Source organism: Ostrea edulis, chromosome 6 (assembly GCF_947568905.1).
Source record: "Ostrea edulis chromosome 6, xbOstEdul1.1, whole genome shotgun sequence".
Lineage (NCBI taxonomy): Eukaryota > Metazoa > Mollusca > Bivalvia > Ostreida > Ostreidae > Ostrea > Ostrea edulis.
The window spans coordinates 35,584,473-35,604,064 of NC_079169.1; the positions used below are offsets into that span (position 1 = coordinate 35,584,473).

The 19,592-nt window shown below is 34.8% G+C and overlaps 3 protein-coding genes across 8 annotated transcripts in view; 2 read left to right on the forward strand and 1 right to left on the reverse strand.

Annotated features, from left to right (window-relative positions):
• Positions 1-1,440, reverse strand: part of LOC125683518 (splicing regulator ARVCF-like) — a 52,874-nt gene extending 51,434 nt beyond the window's left edge. For 4 of the 6 annotated variants that reach the window (XM_056139432.1, XM_048924750.2, XM_048924751.2 and 1 more), the window contains exon 1: positions 1,300-1,438. The gene's annotated coding sequence lies outside the window, so the exon portion shown is untranslated. Of the gene's footprint in view, positions 1-1,299 lie in introns of all 6 variants that reach the window. The other 2 variants (XR_008795733.1, XR_007372985.2) reach the window with 1 other exon arrangement.
• Positions 1,441-5,749: 4,309 nt separating this feature from the next.
• LOC130047258 (uncharacterized protein K02A2.6-like) lies at positions 5,750-6,838 on the forward strand. The gene has a single exon (XM_056141883.1). It carries the CDS (start codon positions 5,750-5,752, stop codon positions 6,836-6,838), a length of 1,089 nt encoding a protein of 362 aa, XP_055997858.1.
• Positions 6,839-10,641: 3,803 nt separating this feature from the next.
• Positions 10,642-19,592, forward strand: part of LOC125683560 (serine/threonine-protein kinase greatwall-like) — a 50,353-nt gene continuing 41,402 nt past the window's right edge. The window contains exons 1-4 of the mRNA XM_048924840.2: positions 10,642-10,915; positions 16,799-16,854; positions 17,305-17,402; positions 19,368-19,459. Coding sequence (XP_048780797.2) covers positions 10,874-10,915; positions 16,799-16,854; positions 17,305-17,402; positions 19,368-19,459 — 288 coding nt within the window. The 5' untranslated portion in view covers positions 10,642-10,873. The remainder of the gene's footprint in view (positions 10,916-16,798; positions 16,855-17,304; positions 17,403-19,367; positions 19,460-19,592) is intronic.

The window sequence follows — 19,592 nt, forward strand, 5'->3', positions numbered from 1 at the left end:
CTTCCAGGGGAAATACTGTCGATATCACAGGCTGTCCAGCACCCTTGGACAAAAAATAAGGGCAAATTTTGGGGGTAAAATTTTAAAAAATTAGGGCTAAAATTAGGAATTTTTAACCAAATTGCGGAAGTTTTAATTATTTAAAAGGACTTATCTTGTCAAATTTGACAATAAAGAAACTCACATGACACACAAATAAGATGTAAGTACAGGAAGGGCGTATTCCAGTGTTCCATGGTCTCAGCTATTATTGGCTATAACCTAAAATCTCAACTCTTTATCACAAAGTCACAACCAATAAACAAGCTTGACACATGGATCCACAGGTCAACTGCCTTTCACTGCATCTGCATTATCTGAATAAGAACTGCAATCTACGTTAATAACACACATTTTGTATGAATGCATTTTGATTTTTCAAGACTGATAAAAAAGTAGGAATTGACATGAAAAATAAGGGCTTTTTTAGGATTTCCCCTTGAATTTTACATTTTTTTAGGAATTTTAGCAAAACTGAAAAAAATTAGGAATTTTAGGGCCGCTGGACAGCCTGATATCAGAGTCGTATTTCCAATGCGACTGTTGCATAGAATAATTTTGATAGTATAGATGTACTATACATATACATGTAGAATTCTTGATAGACCTTCCAGGGGAAATACTGTCGATATCAGAGTGGTATTTCCATATATATGTAAAATTGTGACAATAAATTGGTATAATTGATGATAGTTCCCATTATCTCTGGACATGGCATATTTTACCCCTTTGGGGCCTCTACAGGAATGTCAATCCTAACAGTAACATTTGTTGGCGTCCAGGTGGATAGATGTAATCACAAATTACTTTGTTTAAAACATTGTATTTGTTTCCTTTTTCATAATCATTGTGGGGTGTTTAGATATTCAGACCCTCTTATATGAAAATAACAAAACTTCAAATCTTTCGCGTTTCGGAAACGCCATGATAAAACATGGCGTCCACACAGGTGTTAAATTGTAAACACGAAAACGGTGTCACTACTGACCTAAACTAAATATCGATCAAATGTTATGTTGATCTGAAACATTATTTGAGTAGGCCTATACGCTTTAAAACTTGGAAATTTTCGAATCAAAATGTCCCCTTTGCGAATTCATTAAAACTAAAAGTCATACATGTCGGCATCGATGAAATTTTCAAACACAGGTATATTCATGCAGCCGACAGCTTCTGTTTGATTAATACATTATGCCAAAAATCAATGAGATTCAAATTTGCGAAAACAAAACATTGTCTGTTTTAACAAAAACAACTTACATAATTATTACTGCACTGTGTGTGCAATCGGGAATCTGCTCCAATATTTTTTTGTAGGTCTATCAAGTTCACTTCTAAACGGGATTGTGATTGGCTATTCCACCAAGAAAGATCACGCCCTCTGTTCAGTGCATGTTTAGTAAAACAGGAGTTTCCTGCCTTTATCACCTCTTTCTTTCCATTTTTTCACAAATGTATCGTTACAAGATTATTTGAAGATAGTCACTTAAAAACTGGATTGATCTTTTCACAAAAATAAATGTAGCAAGACTTGGAGCTGAAAGTGGGAAAAAAATACTAATACTTATACTATTAGTTCAGCCGGCCAATAACGTTTACTTGATAAATTTGATTTGAACGTATTTTATTGTATACAATTTTTACAAAAGGATCAGAAGCAAGTACGTACAACTTACGAGGTTTTTTGTTTTTTTTTACTTTTCATTTTTTATTTTATTTTCTTTATTTATTTATTTATTTTTTTTTTTTTTTTATTTCCTTGCATGTAGAATGTTAATTGTGAAACTCGTAAAGTCTATTCCATGATGTTTCTATTGAGAGCATATGATGATTATCATTATTTTTATTATTATTTATTTACTTATCTATTTATTTTTCTGAAGTACATGTAATTCTAAAAACTTATTCTCTTTTGAGAAGAGGAGAGGCATAGCCTGTAGGCTATATAGGTTGTAGATGCCCGTCCACTTCTATTCTAAAACCAATATCACATGTATATTATTTAAAAGTACATCTTCTATGTGTAGCGTGTTATATATACAGCTTGGATTTATATCCACGGATATCAAATCCTCACATTTTATTGGTTCATAAAGAAAAGAAAAAGGATGGACAAATTTTACTCAAAATGTCCCATTAATATTCAGAAACAAAATAGATAACGAGAGAGAGAGAGAGAGAGAGAGAGAGAGAGAGCACCTGACAATTTCATTGGATGGATTGTGCATGCAGTTCACTGGGATATTGTACACCTAAGCACCCCCACCCCCGTTCATAGAATTTAAATTTAAAAAGTGTATAATATCCTTTTATATTTTATTGGGTGAAACAGCAGGTGCTCGTTTTATTACCTTCGGGTGTATGTTCTAGCGAAGTGCTTGTCCAGAGCTAAAGTATCTAGGGACTGGTGCAGATATTCGCACTTCTTTAAAGGATACAAGGTTATGAAATTTATATTAAAATTAGGCGTAGATTTTACGTCTTCTCATTATAAGTCGTCATAACATAAGTTAGTGGAGAAACTTATTCATTTTTAGAATGAAATTTTAATATCTTATGTTACTTGGGCAGTGCATACGACCAGGGGACATTTAACTTCACAACTTATCGTCTTTTCGTTATTTCGAGGCGAAAGACGACAAAACGATAATTAGCGACTTTTCACCCCGAACTAACGATTAGACGACAAAACGCCAAGCAAAAAGACGACAAATTAGTTCGCTAGGCGGGTTTTGTTTGTCGTCTTTTCGTCTATAATTTGTCGTCTTTTCGACGTTGTCTTTTCGTTATTTCGGGGCGAGAAGTCGCTAATTATCGTTTTGTTGTCGTTTCGTTTAGTCGTCTTTTCGCCTCGAAATAACGAAAAGACGATAAATTGTAAAGTGGCACATATCCAAAAACACGGACATATGGAGCGCCAAATTAAAATATACTCAAATAATTGAAGATATCTTTATTAATTAATGCTTGTATGAAAACTCCTCCTAGGTACCTGATCCCACCTCTGGTGTATTCAGGGGTCCGTGTCTGTCCAACTCTTTACTTTGTATTGCTTATAGGAGTTATGAAATGCCACTTCTACTTCGTATATAGATCTATATTTTATTGAAAGTAGATGTTAACGGCAAACTAACAACTCAACTTTGTAATAAAAAGGGATGATTTCGGCTTCTCCATTGTCAACTTCCCATATTTATGTAGCAGTATTCCATTATCACCTGCATGTGGTGTTTATATCTCTCAACTGATTCGATACACAAGAGCTTGTTCTGCGTATGATCAGTTTTTAAATCGCGGCAGTTGATGGTGCAGGGATTTCAACAGTCTCGTTTAAAGTCAGCATTTCGCAAATTCTATGGTCGTTATAACAATCTAGTTTGCCAATACGGCCTATCATTGGGTCAAATGCTGTCTGACTTGTTTTATACCGATTGTTAAGCTGTTCTTGGCACACTGATTTTGACTACGCATAACTACGTTTACCAGATCAAGATATATGGGTACGTTCGCGGCGGGTGTGGCCGGTCGACGGGGGATGCTTACTCCGCCTAGGCACCTGATCCCACCTCTGGTATATCCAGGGGTCCGTGTTTGCCCAACTCTCTATTTTGTATTGCTTATATAGGAGTTATGAAATTGATCACTGTTCGTTATCTTCACTTTTTATTGATCACTGTTCGTTCTAGACCATGGGCTAGTAAAGGTAATGGGGGATCCCGCTAGGGATTTTTGCAAACAAGTATTTTTTTAAAGTGCATAGTCCCTTGATTATAAATCAGGTTGTTTGACATTTCTACGTGGGGGCGTTTACGAGTTTTCGGGCAAAAATCATGAAAAAAGATAATGGCTGAAAACTGGAAAAAATCTTTAGATCTGATATATATGACATTGACATTTACAAACAGGTATTTTGTGAAGATATGTAACCCTTTGATTATATATCAAGTTGTTTGACATAAATATGTTGGGTCATGTATGAGGTTTTGGGGCTTAAACATGCTTTTTTCTTTGAAAATCGTCAAAAAATGGAAAACTCCTTCAGATCCTAAATAGATAATGTGGACATTTGATAACAATTATTTTTCTGAAAGTATGGAACCCTTTAACTATAAATCAGGTTGTTTGCATGGATACCTTTTCCAGTTTGGGGCAAAAACCTAATATTTGTAAAAATATTAACTGAACACTGGAAAAACTCTTCATATCCGATATAGATGTCATTGACATTTGCAAACGAGTATTTTGTGAACGTATGCAACCCTTTGATTATATATCAAGTTGTTTGACATAAATATATGGGGCATTTACATGGTTTAGAGCTAAAACATGATTTTTTCCTTTAAAAAACCCGCCGAAAATGGAAAACTTCTTAAGATCCTTTATAGATAATATGGACCTTTGGAAATTGTTATTTTCTGAAAGTATGTAATCCTTTAACAATAAATCAGATTGTCTCCATGGAGACATTTTCCAGTTTTGGGGTAAAACCCTAACATTTGTAAAAACAAAAAAAACAAAAAAAAAACAAAAAACATTATAGTCGAAAACTGGAAAAAATCTTCAGGTCCGATTCAGATTTCATTGACATTTGTAAACACGTATTATTTAAACTTATGTAACCCTTTATTTGACAAAATGTTTCACATAGATTTATGGGGACATTTACTAATTCTGGGTCAAAACATGCTTTTTTCCTTTAAAAATCGCCGAAAAATGGAAAACTTCTTCAGATCATAAATAAATATTATAGACCTTTGAAAACAGTTATTTTCTGAAAGTATGTAACCCTCTGATTGTAAATCAGATCGTTTGACACTAATGCAGGGATACGTTTTCAAGTTTGGGGGCAAAAACATGAAATTTGTTATTAAAAGAACGTAACCCCTTGATTACAATTATATCAAGTTGTTTGGCATTAAGGCGAGGTGTATTTATGAATTACTGAAATATTTGTAAGAGATATGTTTGCAGGCAGTATTAATTCATTTTGTAATAGCATTGTAAAGAGCAGTTTCAAGCTCCACATGCAGCGTGTGTGAGTAGCTTCTACAGTGACCCAACATGTTTAATAGTGTAATTAACTCGGTACTTTTTGTCAGATGGCGCACAGTCATTTCAAACGCAAAGTGCTTAGATAATAAATCCATTTGCCATTCATAGCTGAGGCACATGTGTCCTGAGAGTATAGTTTGACGAGCCATTTTTGCCCTTGAAAAAAAAAATGAATTGTCTGATACGACTCGAAAGAGAAATTAAAAAATATATTCTATACATAGTCATGTATTCAGAGATGGTGGAGAGGTGGCCATGGTAGGTTATTGGCAATTTTATGGCAGTCACAAATTTACCATTCGATTATCATAGCAGATTCTTTCACTTGTCGATTGGCTGAAAATGCAGAGCAGACTCGATTGCTTTTTCAGTAGCAATACACGAAGAATGTGCAAGATTTGGAGTTTTCCAAAATTCGATTTTGCTACCAAATTTTCTTTCTGTTTTTGATTTCAAGTTTCAAGCTTTGTAATCACTGTTAAGTGAGTCAGGATAAATGACAAGTCTCTCTCTGAGCATTGTCATACTCTCAATCTTAGAGTACTGGAATCACAGGGATGAACTTACTGTCATGAATGATATACTACTTAAAGGGGTAAAGGTCATTATACCCCATTCCCTAAGACCCAAAATACTTGAGTGTATCCACACAGGTCATATGGGTATAGAAAAATGTCTACAGAGAGCCCGATCGTCTGTGTTTTGGCCCAGAATCTCAGCCGATATTACTACCCTGGTTTCGAACTGTGATGTATGTTTGAAACATAGATACTCAAACAGTAAGGAACCCCTTCAACCTCACCCCATACCTGATTACCCCTGGCAGGTAGTAGCAATTGATCTTTTTGAGTGGGACGACAAGAATTTCCTTATTGTCAGTGATTACTATAGTCGTTTCTTCGAGGTTGTCCAACTTCGTGATACTAAGAGCAAAACTGTTATACAGAAACTGAAAAGCATGTTTTCTCGACTAGGTATCCCCCAGAAAGTCATATCAGACAATGGCCCGCAATATTCTTCTCAAGAATTTGCTACATTTGCAACAGAATATGATTTTGTTCATGCTACCTCTTCTCCCAGACACCCTCAGTCTAACGGGTTAGCCGAGAAGACTGTTCAAATCGCAAAGCGCATATTTGAAAAGTCCAAGACTGATGGCCGTGATCCCTACCTTGGCATACTTGAATACCGCACCACCCCTCTTGATATTGGGTATTCTCCATCAGAACTATTACTCGGTCGACAGTTGCGCTCAGTATTGCCTGTTCTTACTGATCAGCTTATACCCAAGGTCATCAACCACAACAATGTCAAGATCAAACTTGGTCAGAGCCATGCACAGCAAAAGTTTTATTTTGATAGACAGACTAGACCCCTTCCGCCCGTTGAGATAGGCGACAGTGTGCTATTTCAGCAAAATGACAAACTTTGGAAACCTGCCACCATTATTTCCAAAGTAGATAATAGGTCATATATTGTAGGCACTCCAAACGGAGGTACATATCGTAGAAATAGGGCCCACTTGCTGAAAACCAATGAGGCGAATGAAGCATGGGACCCAGCACTTCCTATCTTTACAGAACCTAGTGTTGACACTCATGACACATCATCCAAACCAGCAACACAGGCATCTCCATGCAAACCAGCCATTCATTCACCCAAATCACCTCGCACACACACTGACAACAATCCCTACATTACACGCTCTGGCAGGGTCAGCATCCCCAAGATAAAACCCTCCATGTAAATTGTGCTATAGACATGGCCAACGATTCATATGATTGACAAATTTTTGTATGTTCTGCGTTATATGTATTGTACATTCATCTTCATGTATTGATTTGTATGTCTCAAATAATTACTTTCAAATTCTAAAGGAGGGGGATGTAATGTTATTCGAATTATCTATGTTCGACTTAATGTTTGCGTTATGTATTGATTCTATGTACGATTGACTATGATGCGAGAGTTCGTTAGATAAACGTTTTAGGTGGCAGGGGACAGTTTCTTTGGTTTTGAAACATGTGGATAGGGGGTATACACCAAAGTCAGATTATGACAGACTAATGAAAAATCATATTTCCCTTTTATGTCAATACTTGTATTTCATATTAGTGTAGTTAATAAATTATGACCCTAACTTACATGTAATCTATAAATACTGGTGCTGGTGCACAAAACATGCTCTGAGCAAGTTCCCCTTTTTTGCTTTGATTTTCCCTCATTTGGGCTAATCCGAACCACCCCCACACCATCACAGTACCAAACATGGGGATTTAGACACTGTGCACAATCAAGAACCCTATCTGCCCTTCTCAAAAATCTACCTCTCATATGGGGCCATCCACCTTCCCTCACAGCTACAGACCTTTTGCTAGACCCTGCATGTTTTCACCGGAATTTCTTCAGCAACTGACCACGTGTCTTAGTTTCGTATTTGCACCCATCTATATGCTAGGAATCATGGTGACACCTACATGTTGTATATCAACATTTTTACTAAGCACTCAGCTACATTTGACATGCATCCTAAAATTATTGTATACATTTTTACACATGTAATATCACTTCAAATACGGGGTAATTCCATTTTTTGAAAAAGTTGACCAGGCCTATAGTGCGAAACTGTCCCCTGCTACCTTTACATGCGAACACGCCTCGTCTTTGTCTTGTTATTTAGACAGTGTAACCCGCTGATGTCATAAGGACTATAACATTACAGTAACAAATATTTGTAAACTAATGCAACGGTAACAACAGCAATAGAGGCCATTTAAGGCACCATTTAAAGCTTCTAGCTATTAAATAATACTTGTCCTTATTATTCGCGGGGCTCTGTCTTCTGATCTTTGGAAAACTGCCCTGTGAAATATCTTATGTCATTATCCTCTACATTTTCTCCATAATATAGGATACATCTTGATTCTTGATGTTGATAGGAGCTTGAAACGGATTTAAACTTTTCAGACATAAGATTTAAAGATGGTTTCTTTTTTCTATGTGGCATATTTAAAAGCAGGCGCGGATCTAGAAAATTTTCAAAGGGGGGGGTGAAGAGGAAATGCAGGGGCGGATCCAGGAATTGCTGTTACGGGGGGTGCCACTTTATGAGGCAGGGGATTTGGGGGCCGCCTTGAGGCCCCCAGTGGGTCCAGGGCGAAGCCCTGGTGATGCCCAGGGGGCGAAGCCCCCGAAAGCTCCTGGATTTTACAGATTTTATAGGCCTTAAAATATGTCTCCTATTTAAGTCATTTTTTACTATTTTCTATAATTCTTAATAAGGTGAAATTAGTAAAATGACGCAAATTTTAAGGGTTTTTGAAAAACAATTAAGTTCTCCCAATGAAGTAATTCAAGAAATCAAAAAGATTTTGTTATTCATTTCTCCGGGAGTGGAAGAAATTATTGCTTCTTTTTTCGTTTAGTACAATTGTCTAAACAAGATACCACGATTTACCTTAAATTTTAAAATTTTAGGGAAGGAGGGGGGGCGGCTTCGCCCCCTTAATTAAATCCGCCACTGAAAAGAGAGTTGTTATAACGCGTACGTTAACATAGTTAAACGACAACTTAATTAACAGGAATGCTATCAATTTGTATTTCTAAATTCAAAATTTGATTAATGTTATTGTATAATTATCAGACGCAGATCTGTCACTCTTGAGTTTAAAACGAATCCTGTTTTAAGATGCACTCCGATTTACTCCCAGTAATTCATTTTTTTTTTTTTTTTTAAATAAAATGAAATATTACAGATACAAACTATATAAAAGATAATTTGAATTATCATCACCTGATAAAATGTTGACGCACAATTGTATAAACAATTTCCATCGCCTAGGATTTTAATAACTCTACAGTCATCCCCCCACTCTCTCTCTTTTTTTATAGCGAATCCAAAGGAGGGGGGGGGGGGGGGGGGTTGCAACCCCCGTAACCCCCTCTAGATCCGCCACTGGAAAGTTATCTGAAAATTCAAAAGTTGTTCAATTTTACATATGACAATATATTTATTTATTTTACTGTATATTTTGGAATACAATTCATTAAACTAAATAATTTGTATCTTGTCAAATTCTCAATAGTCGAGCCATTATTCATCAGGATTTCCCCCATTAATTATTTAGGTATCTTCAATTGAATTAAAGAGACCATCAAATCATTTATATGGAGCTCCTAGCTCTAGATTAATTCTTGCGAGCCGCAATATTTCCACCACATTGATGCGCGCATCAAATAAATTATTGCTCCCATGAATTGAATTAGTGCACGTATCATTTGAATTGTTGAGAGAAACAATTGATGTGCGCAATTGATGAGAGCAATGATTGATTTGATGTGCGCATTAATTCAATTGATAAAAGCAATAATTGAATTGATGATCTATCGTCAAATAATCATTAAAATATCATTAATTTTTGAGCTAATGTTAATTTGACACGACAAGTCATGGAGACACGGATTTACGGAAATAGAATAAGTACTGTACGTAGTAGTACGTACAAATCATGGGTTGATTTAGCACGGATGATAAAAAAGTTGCCCACTCCAACCCTTTTTTTTCATAATGTATTTTTTCCGTTATTTTTATATGCAAATTAAAAAATTTTCGGCTACCCCCCGTGGCAGCCGGCACCCCCACCTAAAATTTTCAAACTTAACTGAGGTTCATCGTGGTCCCTTGTTTAGAAAAATGTAAACGATAAAAGAAACAACAATTTCTTCCATTCTCGGTGTAATATAAATATTCATGAGCTTAGCTCTGACGCGGTCGGTCAGAAGGATTCCATTGAACTCCTACCAAATAAATGACAAAATCTTTTGATGTAAGCTTATTCTATTACTTTTATTGGGAGAACTTACATTTTTCCAAAAATCCTTAAAATTTGTGTCATTTTATTTTTAATTTCACCTTATCAAAAATGACAAACAAAAAAAAAAAAAAAAAAAAAAAGAGATCTAGTAAAAATGATTACATATATAGGAGACATATTTTAAGCCCTAAAAATCTGTAAAATTCAGGAGCTTCAAGATGAAAGGCGGCCCCCAGACCCCCTGCCTCATACACTTGTGCTCCCTTTAACCGCAGTTCCTGAATCCGCACCTGACCCCCACCCCCTTTTGTATGTGTTTGGTGGTATTGAAAGCTTGAACTGGTGAACTGACCCCTCCCTTCTCCCGCAACTATTTATAAATGATATTAAGTTTGGACTCTAGACTTACTACTGTGAGTGTGACTGAGTCAACATCACCCGAAATACGTGTGGCGTGTCTGAGGTGACGAGTGCAGATATTTGTTATTATTTGTCCATTCTATTAGAAGAAACATTTGAATGAGAGACAAAATACTTACTAACATCTATAAGTTATATGAATACACATATTAAATACGTTTTGTCATTTTCTTCAATAGTTCTAACCCCATCTGTTCCCCTTAATTTTTTTTAAATCCTTACATGTAAAATGTGAATATACATATTTAGAATTTTTTCTATATTAAAATGGAAAACCACTCAACCTAATCTATGATTATATACCTCCCTACTGTTTTACCACACTCCTGAAGAGTACTTCGATCTTTGAGGCTTAATTTATCGAGAGTCGAAACAGATGGAAGCCGTTTGAACTCTTTTATACTTGGAGGTACGTTTTATACCCATCGTGCCAAAATACGAATCTGACGGAATCAAAATAATGTAATTAAGGCTAACAGTAACAGGAAATGTGAAAGATGTAGGACATAAGGAGATTAATTGGAACAGTAATGTGGGCGTGAGAGAATATGAACGAAGAAGTAACGGAATGCGCCAGTCTTCCAGAAAGGGTAACTGATCTCAAACTCGGGGGTTTGAACCAAAAAAAAAAAAAAAAAAAAAAACTATGATGGAAAATTAAGACACTGTTAAAACACAACTTTTTTATTATTATTGATTCTCATTACGTTTAAATGATTAGATATCAAACTCTGAATTCAAACACTGAAATTGTAAATGAATAAAGTTTATAAATATCCGGATAGTGTAGTGGTTATTGAATAATTGAATATTAACAGCTCTAGGCATATATAGACCTATAACAGGATGATTAGCAGCTTCCTTAAGTCTCATATGATCTTTTTTGTGTGGTAAAAATGCATGCACTGATTTAAATTATGTATACCGACTTAAGAATGAAAGATACCTAGTTCAAACCTTCCAAATCCTATCGCTAAATAATATATATATACGGTGTGACCGTTGGACCGAGCGAAGCATGTACGTAACTCCGTTTCCCGAGTGGTAATCATAATTCCGTTAAGTACAGTAGATTATGATTCATTTAAAAATATATATTTTGAATGAAATTTCCTTGGCTAAACACCCAGTAACATCTTATTAAAGGAGTTTATATGGGGACAGCAGTTTTACATGATCCGCCTATTCATTGAACGCTGGAAATAAAATGCAAGGCAACGTAAACTGTACATTGTGACGTCACATTTAGCCTAGACTTTTTTCTCTTTTTCAAAGCAAACAATTATAAACAACAATAATACATTCTGTATGCAATGAAAAAGGCCGTTAAAACTAAACAAAATTAACCAATAAATTCAAAATGGTAAAAAAGTAACCGTAATTTTATCGTATATTCTTATTCAAAGAAACTCATGAACTTGTTCATCTATTTAGTCGTATTACGGTTTTATATGTATTTATTTGCTAAAACCTGTTACGATGATAATTGTACTATTCACTTTGAACAAAATGAGTGTTTAAATTACCATTCAAAATAAAACACGAATAACTGTTGAAGCAGGTAATGAAAAAATAAATGGCGGCGCCCATATGGATCACGAAAATTTCAGTGAACGTATATAGAGATTATCTCTTTTTTCTTTTGCTGATTTTGACTTTTTTCTTTTACATACATGTTACCTTTAGAGCCTTGCTTCGCAGACGAGCCTTTGGCCCGTCCGAGCTTTGCTCGGTATAAAACATTCAAAGATACAATATTTTCAGAAGAAAGTAAAATGCAAGTGAAGTTTCAAAAGGTAACAACATGATTCAAACTCGGAAAAATCTGCGAGATTTTAGAAAATGTTCATGATTTGCCAACTTTTTATACGCCCGTCTTAAGACGGGCCGTATTATGTTATGGCCTTCATGTCCGTCCGTCTGTCCGTCCGTCTGTTAGCTTTTTCGTGTCCGGCTCATAACTTAAATACTATAAGGCCTAGAATAATCAAACTTTGTCAGTTGATACATCTTGGGTAGAAGGTGTGTCGCACATTAAAACCAGGTCGCTGTGACTTTTAATTAAGAAGATATGGCCAAATATGGTAAAACCCTGTCCGGCTCATAACTTGAAAACTATTTGATCTAGAATCATGAAACTTGGTCATCTTATGCATCTTAGGTAGAAGGTGTGCCACACTGTACTTTAAGGTCACTGTGACATTTAGTTGAAATGATTTTTTGAAAAAAGTATGTTATAATTGGTACAATCCCTACTCATATAAGAGTTTTGTAGAAAACCTCATTCAAAAATGTTACATCAAGAAAACACATATTTTTTTTATGATATACTGTACAGCTTTTTTTTAGCCTATGTAATGTTTCCTTTGTTTCTAACAATAACATGAGAAATTCCACTTGTCCCATGGGAGTAGCATGCAAAGGGCATTTTGACAAGACTAATTAATGAGTTTTGTGTAGAGCATCTCTGATCAACATGATCAAGCAGGTGTTATCTTTATCTCTAGGGAATTGGGCAGAGAGATCTTAGCCTCTTAATTGCAGATATACCAGAAATTATTTGTGAAAGTGAATTTGTTTGTTGTGGTTAGTCTTTATTTTCAAAATTAATTTGACATTGTACTATATAATTTTTAATTTTTTTTCTCAGCAACCTATATGCAGAGTATCATTTCTCACTAAGACAACAAATGGTTGCAATATGTATAAAGGCCTATTTTAATGATTAGTATTTTGATGTTTTGTTATGGCTGTGGCATTGTTCAGAAAAAAGATATACAATGAACAAAGCTGCAGATTGGGCATTTGTGTAAATCTGAACAGATGAAATAGTATTGCAATAACCATATTAAAAAATGTTAATTCAAGAAACTACACATTCTTCATTATATACACTGTACTATACAGCAGTATATAACAAACAAATTATTTCTTTTGTGTCAGTAACAAGAGAAATTTCCCTTGTCCCATGGGTGTAATTATCAAGCAATTCAGGAGGCATTTTGCTAACAGAAAAATTGCATTCTGTCAAATTACAGATTAATTAATGAGTTTAGAAGATTTCTGTTACAGCAATCTGATCAAGGAGGTGCTATCTATATCTCTTGCAATCGGGAATTGGGCAGAGGAATCTGGCCTTCTAATTGATCTGTCAAATTTTAGAACAGTTCTAATTGGTAGCCATTACTTTGAAAGTTAATTTGGTATAAAGTTTAAGAATTAATATGATATTGTAAAATATATTTTTATTTTATATCTCAACAACAAGGTGCAGATTGTCATGTCTCACTAAGATGACAGTTTTACAGTCTAAGAATAAACATAATGACTAATGTTTGATGTTTTATTACGCTGTGCATTGTTCTTCATTCCTTAAAATACAATGAGCAAAGCTGCAGATGTGCATTTCTCAAGTCTAACACAACCAGTTGAGAAATATATGATGTATTATTTTTTTCTAATTAATAACTACACCATAGGAGATGCACCAGTATTTGAAATAACCGTTTTTAATCTATATTTATTTATATTGACATCACCATGCATATTTTACTTTTATACTTGAAGATTTGACAAAGGCAGATACTGATATATGTATTTTTTGATATGTTGAATAAATCAACCTTTTTGAGTACTCCCATTTATTGTAAGTTGTTTGCTTGGATAAAGGGCTATCTTACACTTTAATCATTTCATTGAAACCATTTGGGAAAATGTTTTTATATCCTTTTAAAAATCATTAAGCTTACATTATCAATATTTGAAGCAATGTCACATGAGGCCATAAAGTAGGTAAGATTCTTAAAGGAAGGTTGACATTTGGTTCCATGCATACCTATCTCTTCATGGTGATATGTTCATGGTAACAATATGTGACGGGCGTATCATGTGCCGTGGCGGTGCACTTTATTTGTTAATAGTATATTTGTTGATCATCAGTTTCAAAGGCGACACATGATCCAAACTAAAAAATATTGACCTGATTTCAGACAATGTCTACGATTTGCCAACTTTTTTGTTAACTTAATTGTATATTTGTTGGTTATAGAATCATTTCAAAACTTGTTAAATTTGATTCCAATTTATGATAGGAGTGAAATAAACTGAAATCAGCATCAATTTATGAAACCAATAAATAGGAATTAACGATTTAAAAGTGGGACCGTCACATATTTTAAGCAGTAAACATGCCGCCGTAGGAGTTGTTTATCTCTGTTATATCCCAGATATTAACTTATTCTCTTTGGAGAGGTGAACAGGTATAGATAATACGTAGTAACACACTAGCTTTCTCACCTCTGTGAGACAAGGATCTGCAGTGGTTGTATGTGAGAGGGTAATGTGATTGTCCACTCAGACACATGGGGTTTCTCTGGGCACTTTCCTCTCACATCAGTGACCACTTCGTGCTAATATCTGAACTGACAATAGCATTAATATAAGTTGCTGATCATGTTTGTTAATCGTTGTAAAACAAATAAAGTTTAAACCTTGATATAGTTTAAAAGTATTTAACTTTAAGGGGTGAGATCAAAAGTTCAATGTCAGACAAAGAACTAAATTCACATAGTTTTCACCAAGACCCCCCCCCCCCCCCCCCCTCCTTAAAACTAAATACATGTACACATGTTTGATGAATGTTGAACCTAATTGATTAACAGGTAAAACCATAGGAATATAAATAAAACTATATGTATACCTTTTCTACTGTTTATTCACAAATGAAAATGTACTTTAAAACTATTAAATGTTCATTAAAATGTAATATTATGCGGTTTTCAACAGTCGTTTGTCTTTTTTCTTTTTCCTCTAATGTGTAATCGATGTCGGATGACAGAAACTTACGGGAGATTTTATCCCCCCCCCCCCTCCCCCTAACTATTTAAATTTAGATTTTTATGCGACATTGATCTTTTGATCTCGCCCATAAGATTAATTCTTTGGGTAGATTCCCTGAAATAAGATAAAATCATGAATGTTAGTTCGTGATGACAATATTGTCACTATACTTTTATCATTGGACTAAAGCTTATACTCTTTATGACACTACGTCAGAAGATGGCGATTCAAATGTTTTGTGAAATTATTTGTGTTGATCGACTTGTTTGTCTATCATCGTTGCTCAGTGGTTAAAGCATCGAGCTGGTGAACCGCAGATTTCGAGTTAAAATCCGCCAGAGTCTTTTGTTCAAATGTGTTGAAATATTTTTTTGGAAAATCATGTTTTTATCCAAATTTGCATATTTTCTGCCTTTTTGACATATATTCATATTATATATCATCATATCTTTTATGATTAGATCAATTTGTGCTGATTTGAGAAACTATATCAGGGTGTAGTGTCGAGCCACCTTAAGGACATATATATATAATATATAATGCAATGTTTCTGACATTTTCTATAAAATTGTTTTATCATATCCTCGATATAAAGAGTTCTTGTACAATTTCCAAAATAGGTTTAAATTTTATATTATAGTAACATTACCATCCATTGTGTATCAACCTGGGTAGCTCTGGTTAGATCTCCAAACTAGTAATGGAAGGGTCCCAGGTTCGATACCCAATTGTTCTAAAGATTTCTCTCTCCTTTTTTGCTTCATTAATGTACATTTAGTAATACATACAGTCCCTAAAATGTTCTACTTTATCATTTTTCCTTTCGCTCACCATGCGTTCACCATTCACTCATCGTGCGTTCACTGTGTGCGCACCGTTTACAGTTTTTCGTTCACAAAGTGTTCACCGTGCATTCATTGTTCATTGTCATTGGAAACACCAAAGTGAAAGGATCGATCTCCATAGCAAGGCAAAAATGAAAAAGGAATGTGTGCATAAGATTGAAATTAAACTTACTTATTCTATCAAAAATTAATTTACAAAGTAAGGATTATCAACTGTGAAAATTCAAGGAATATTGCAGATCATTCACCAATATCAAAGAATAGAATAAATCATTTTTATTATTACAAAACATAGCTATTGTTTGGTTGAAAAGTTGGGAAAGAAGTTCTGAATGAGAGGAGAATGTAAGAGCCGGCAGTTATGAATTCAACCATTATAAATGTACATGTAGCGAAGAACGAGCGCTGGTACGTGTACAAAAATGTGGCAGTTTCAGTTAATAGATACCTCAACCACCCCCATCCCCTGAATTATCATTTTAGCATTTTCAAGTTTGGACAAAAGCACATTTTTTTTTATTATTTTGTCTCACTTGGCAAGAATTTTAGACAAGTAAATTTTTTTTCCTTTAGCCCCTTTCCCTTACTTTTCAATGCACATTCGTTAAGTATTTTTGATTATCTTATACCTATATTTATGCAGCTACATTATAATTTCATTCCTTTTTCTTTTCTTGGAGGGGGTGGGGTGGTGGTGGTGGTGGTGGTAATTATTAAATCCATTTCTCTGTTTTATTTCTTATTTAAGAACAATATTGATAATTCAGACAGTTTTTGTTTTTCTTTCAGCCAACGTCTATCGAGGACTTTGTCTTTCTGAAGCCAATCAGCCGAGGTGCTTTTGGGTAAAGGAATTCTTCATGATCTTTAATTTTTGCACTTTCCTGACTTATTTTGACTATAGGTTGATTTTAAAGCAGCTCCTTTGTAACTGTTTCTATAAGAATTTTGTTTCAAATGAAAATCTCCCCCCTCCACATTCACTTCCCCAAATAGATAGCTATTACCGGTTAATCAAGATATGATTTATGTCGGCAGTCCTGCAGATGAGACCGGCACAAAAATCAAGGTCCTGTGTCACAGCAGGTGTGGCACAATAAAGATCCCTCCCTGCTCAAAGGTCGTAAGCACTGAGCATAGGCCTAAATTTTGCAGCCCTTCACCGGCAATGGTGATGTCTCCACATGAGTGAAAACTTTTCGACAGGAACGTTAAACAATATACAATCAATCATCAATCTTCTTGATTCAGAAAAAAGTAAACCTGGTATTTAATGTTTTCTATTACTTTACAAGGAAAGTGTTTCTGGGCCACAAGAAAAACCAAGAGAAGAAGTATGCCATCAAAGTGATGAAGAAATCTGACATGGTCAACAAGAACCTGGTCAGTCAAGGTAATGACACACACACATAGAGAGAGAGAGAGAGTCAACAAGAACCTGTTCAGTCAAGGTAATGACTAGAGAGAGAGAGAGAGAGAGAGAGAAAGAGAGAGAGAGAGAGAGTTAAATCAGTAATAATGTCACAAATAACAAATGGGGTGATAGTTATTTCCCAATTACCAGGTATACACATACCCCTACATCTTCCTCCTTCACAGAAGAGCTGATATCTTGTATATACAAATGTCATGTGTATCTAAGACAGTGAAGTTAAGCCCATTTTGATTTTCTCATTTGTTTTGACCATTTTAAAACAACAAAATATTGAGTATCGTTATGTGTATTTTGATATGAGAAAATATGATCACCATTTCAGGGCTTTCAACAAATTTAAAAGTAGGAGGCTGAAATGAAAAAGTAGAAGGCGATCCAATGCGAATGGCGCAGCCGTATCGCACGCTGAGCTATGCTCGGCGCCCTTACGGCCGGGGGTCTGGGGGCCGCTCAAGGCCCCCAGAAGCTCTGGGGTAAATGACGCAAAATCCTGCATTCTGGCGGTTTCCTGGCACTTAAATGCAGCTTTGAAATTGTCATTCTTTTGCCTGAAATTTTTACTTTTGCCATGAATTTATTGTTTCATATGTGAAATTTTCTGTTCATGCAAAAACTTTAAAAAATTCAAAATTGCAAAGTACTAATTTTGATGCAAAATGAAAAATAAAGTGCATCAAGATAACTACATGTAATTATTTTTTGCAATGCTGTATCAATCAATTTTTAAGTGTCTTTGCTTGAATCTCTGCCACCCAAGAGTATAAGCAGATTAAAGTAAAATGTAAGAAGAATATAGATCACAACCAACACCAGTTTTATATAATAAAGCATCAATATATATTATATTTATAGTTGTTCTAATTACCTGTATTGTCAGCTTTCGTTTCCTTATTTAACGGATACATTGTATGTTATAAAAAAAAGTTTACATGTATTTAATCATTATTTTTTATTGAATTGCAAATAAGAGTTGCACTCCCAATATTTTAAGAATATTCTTCACCAATTAACACAACTCTATATTTCTATTTTCATTTGGTCCCTTAAAGTCTGTTAACTTACACTGGGAGTAATATTTTTCTCCAAGACTGACATGAAACCCATTGGGACCTTTTGCTTTTGCTCACCCCAATATTTTTTAAATAAAACCCAAACAATCTTTATTACAAATTAATAAGTAACATTTAAATGACCTATAATTTTATTTTTCCACAAATTCAAGTTAACAGCTACAGATTTGTTGGTAACATAGCGAATTTGTGCTGAAAAATTCTACTTTCGTTTTTATTTAATACCACATGGGCATTTGCAAATTAAAAAGAATAGCAAGTCTGAAATTTTTCCTGATTAAATTCTGTTTTCGCTTTAAAATTGTTGATTGATATTATACTTGTGTCACTTTCACTTCTGGCCTTTTTAAAGCCGAAACTGAACAGGGTATTTGTTCTCTTCAGCTTCATTCCGTCATCATCATTGATTTTTACGTTCAGGACTTGTTGTTATCTTTCGGAACTTCTCGTCCGTGTTTTCACGAATTGGGTAAATCCGAGGCTTTCCGACTATTGCAATTGACGTATTATTTTCTACACCAACAGACGACCAATCAGGTGCCGGTATTTACCTGAACTAAATTTAGCGCAAGTAAACACGTTTTTACATCCTAACGGCCGCTATTTCTGAGTCTACTAAAGTTTGGAAGATGTTTAAAGTTTTATAAAAGTTTTTTTTCATTGGACATACATTTTTGTCACTAAAGTAGCCGGCACCTAATGTTACTATAGGCGGCGGAAATCCGCCGGCTACCGGCTACTTTTGAAAGCCCTGCCATTTCATCAACTTATTCCAGGTTTAGAATTCACTTTCTATATGTATAATACTTGCAGAAATGAAAATAAATGTATGAGTTTGATATTTTTATTTCAGTGTTAGCAGAACGAGATGCCTTGGTTCTGTCAAACAGCCCATTTATTGTACACTTGTTCTACTCCCTGCAGTCTCAGAACAACGTTTTTCTGGTAATTATATTTATTGTGTGCACCTGTACACTGTTTTTCTGGTAATTATATTTATTGTATGCACCTGTACACTTTTTCTGGTAATTATATTTGTTGTATGCACCTGTACACTGTTTTTCTGGTAATTATTATT

What these genes read in the sequence shown, in the direction of transcription:
- LOC130047258 (XM_056141883.1), top strand. Translation starts at nt 5,750, where the DNA reads ATGGGTATAGAAAAATGTCTACAGAGAGCCCGATCGTCTGTGTTTTGG.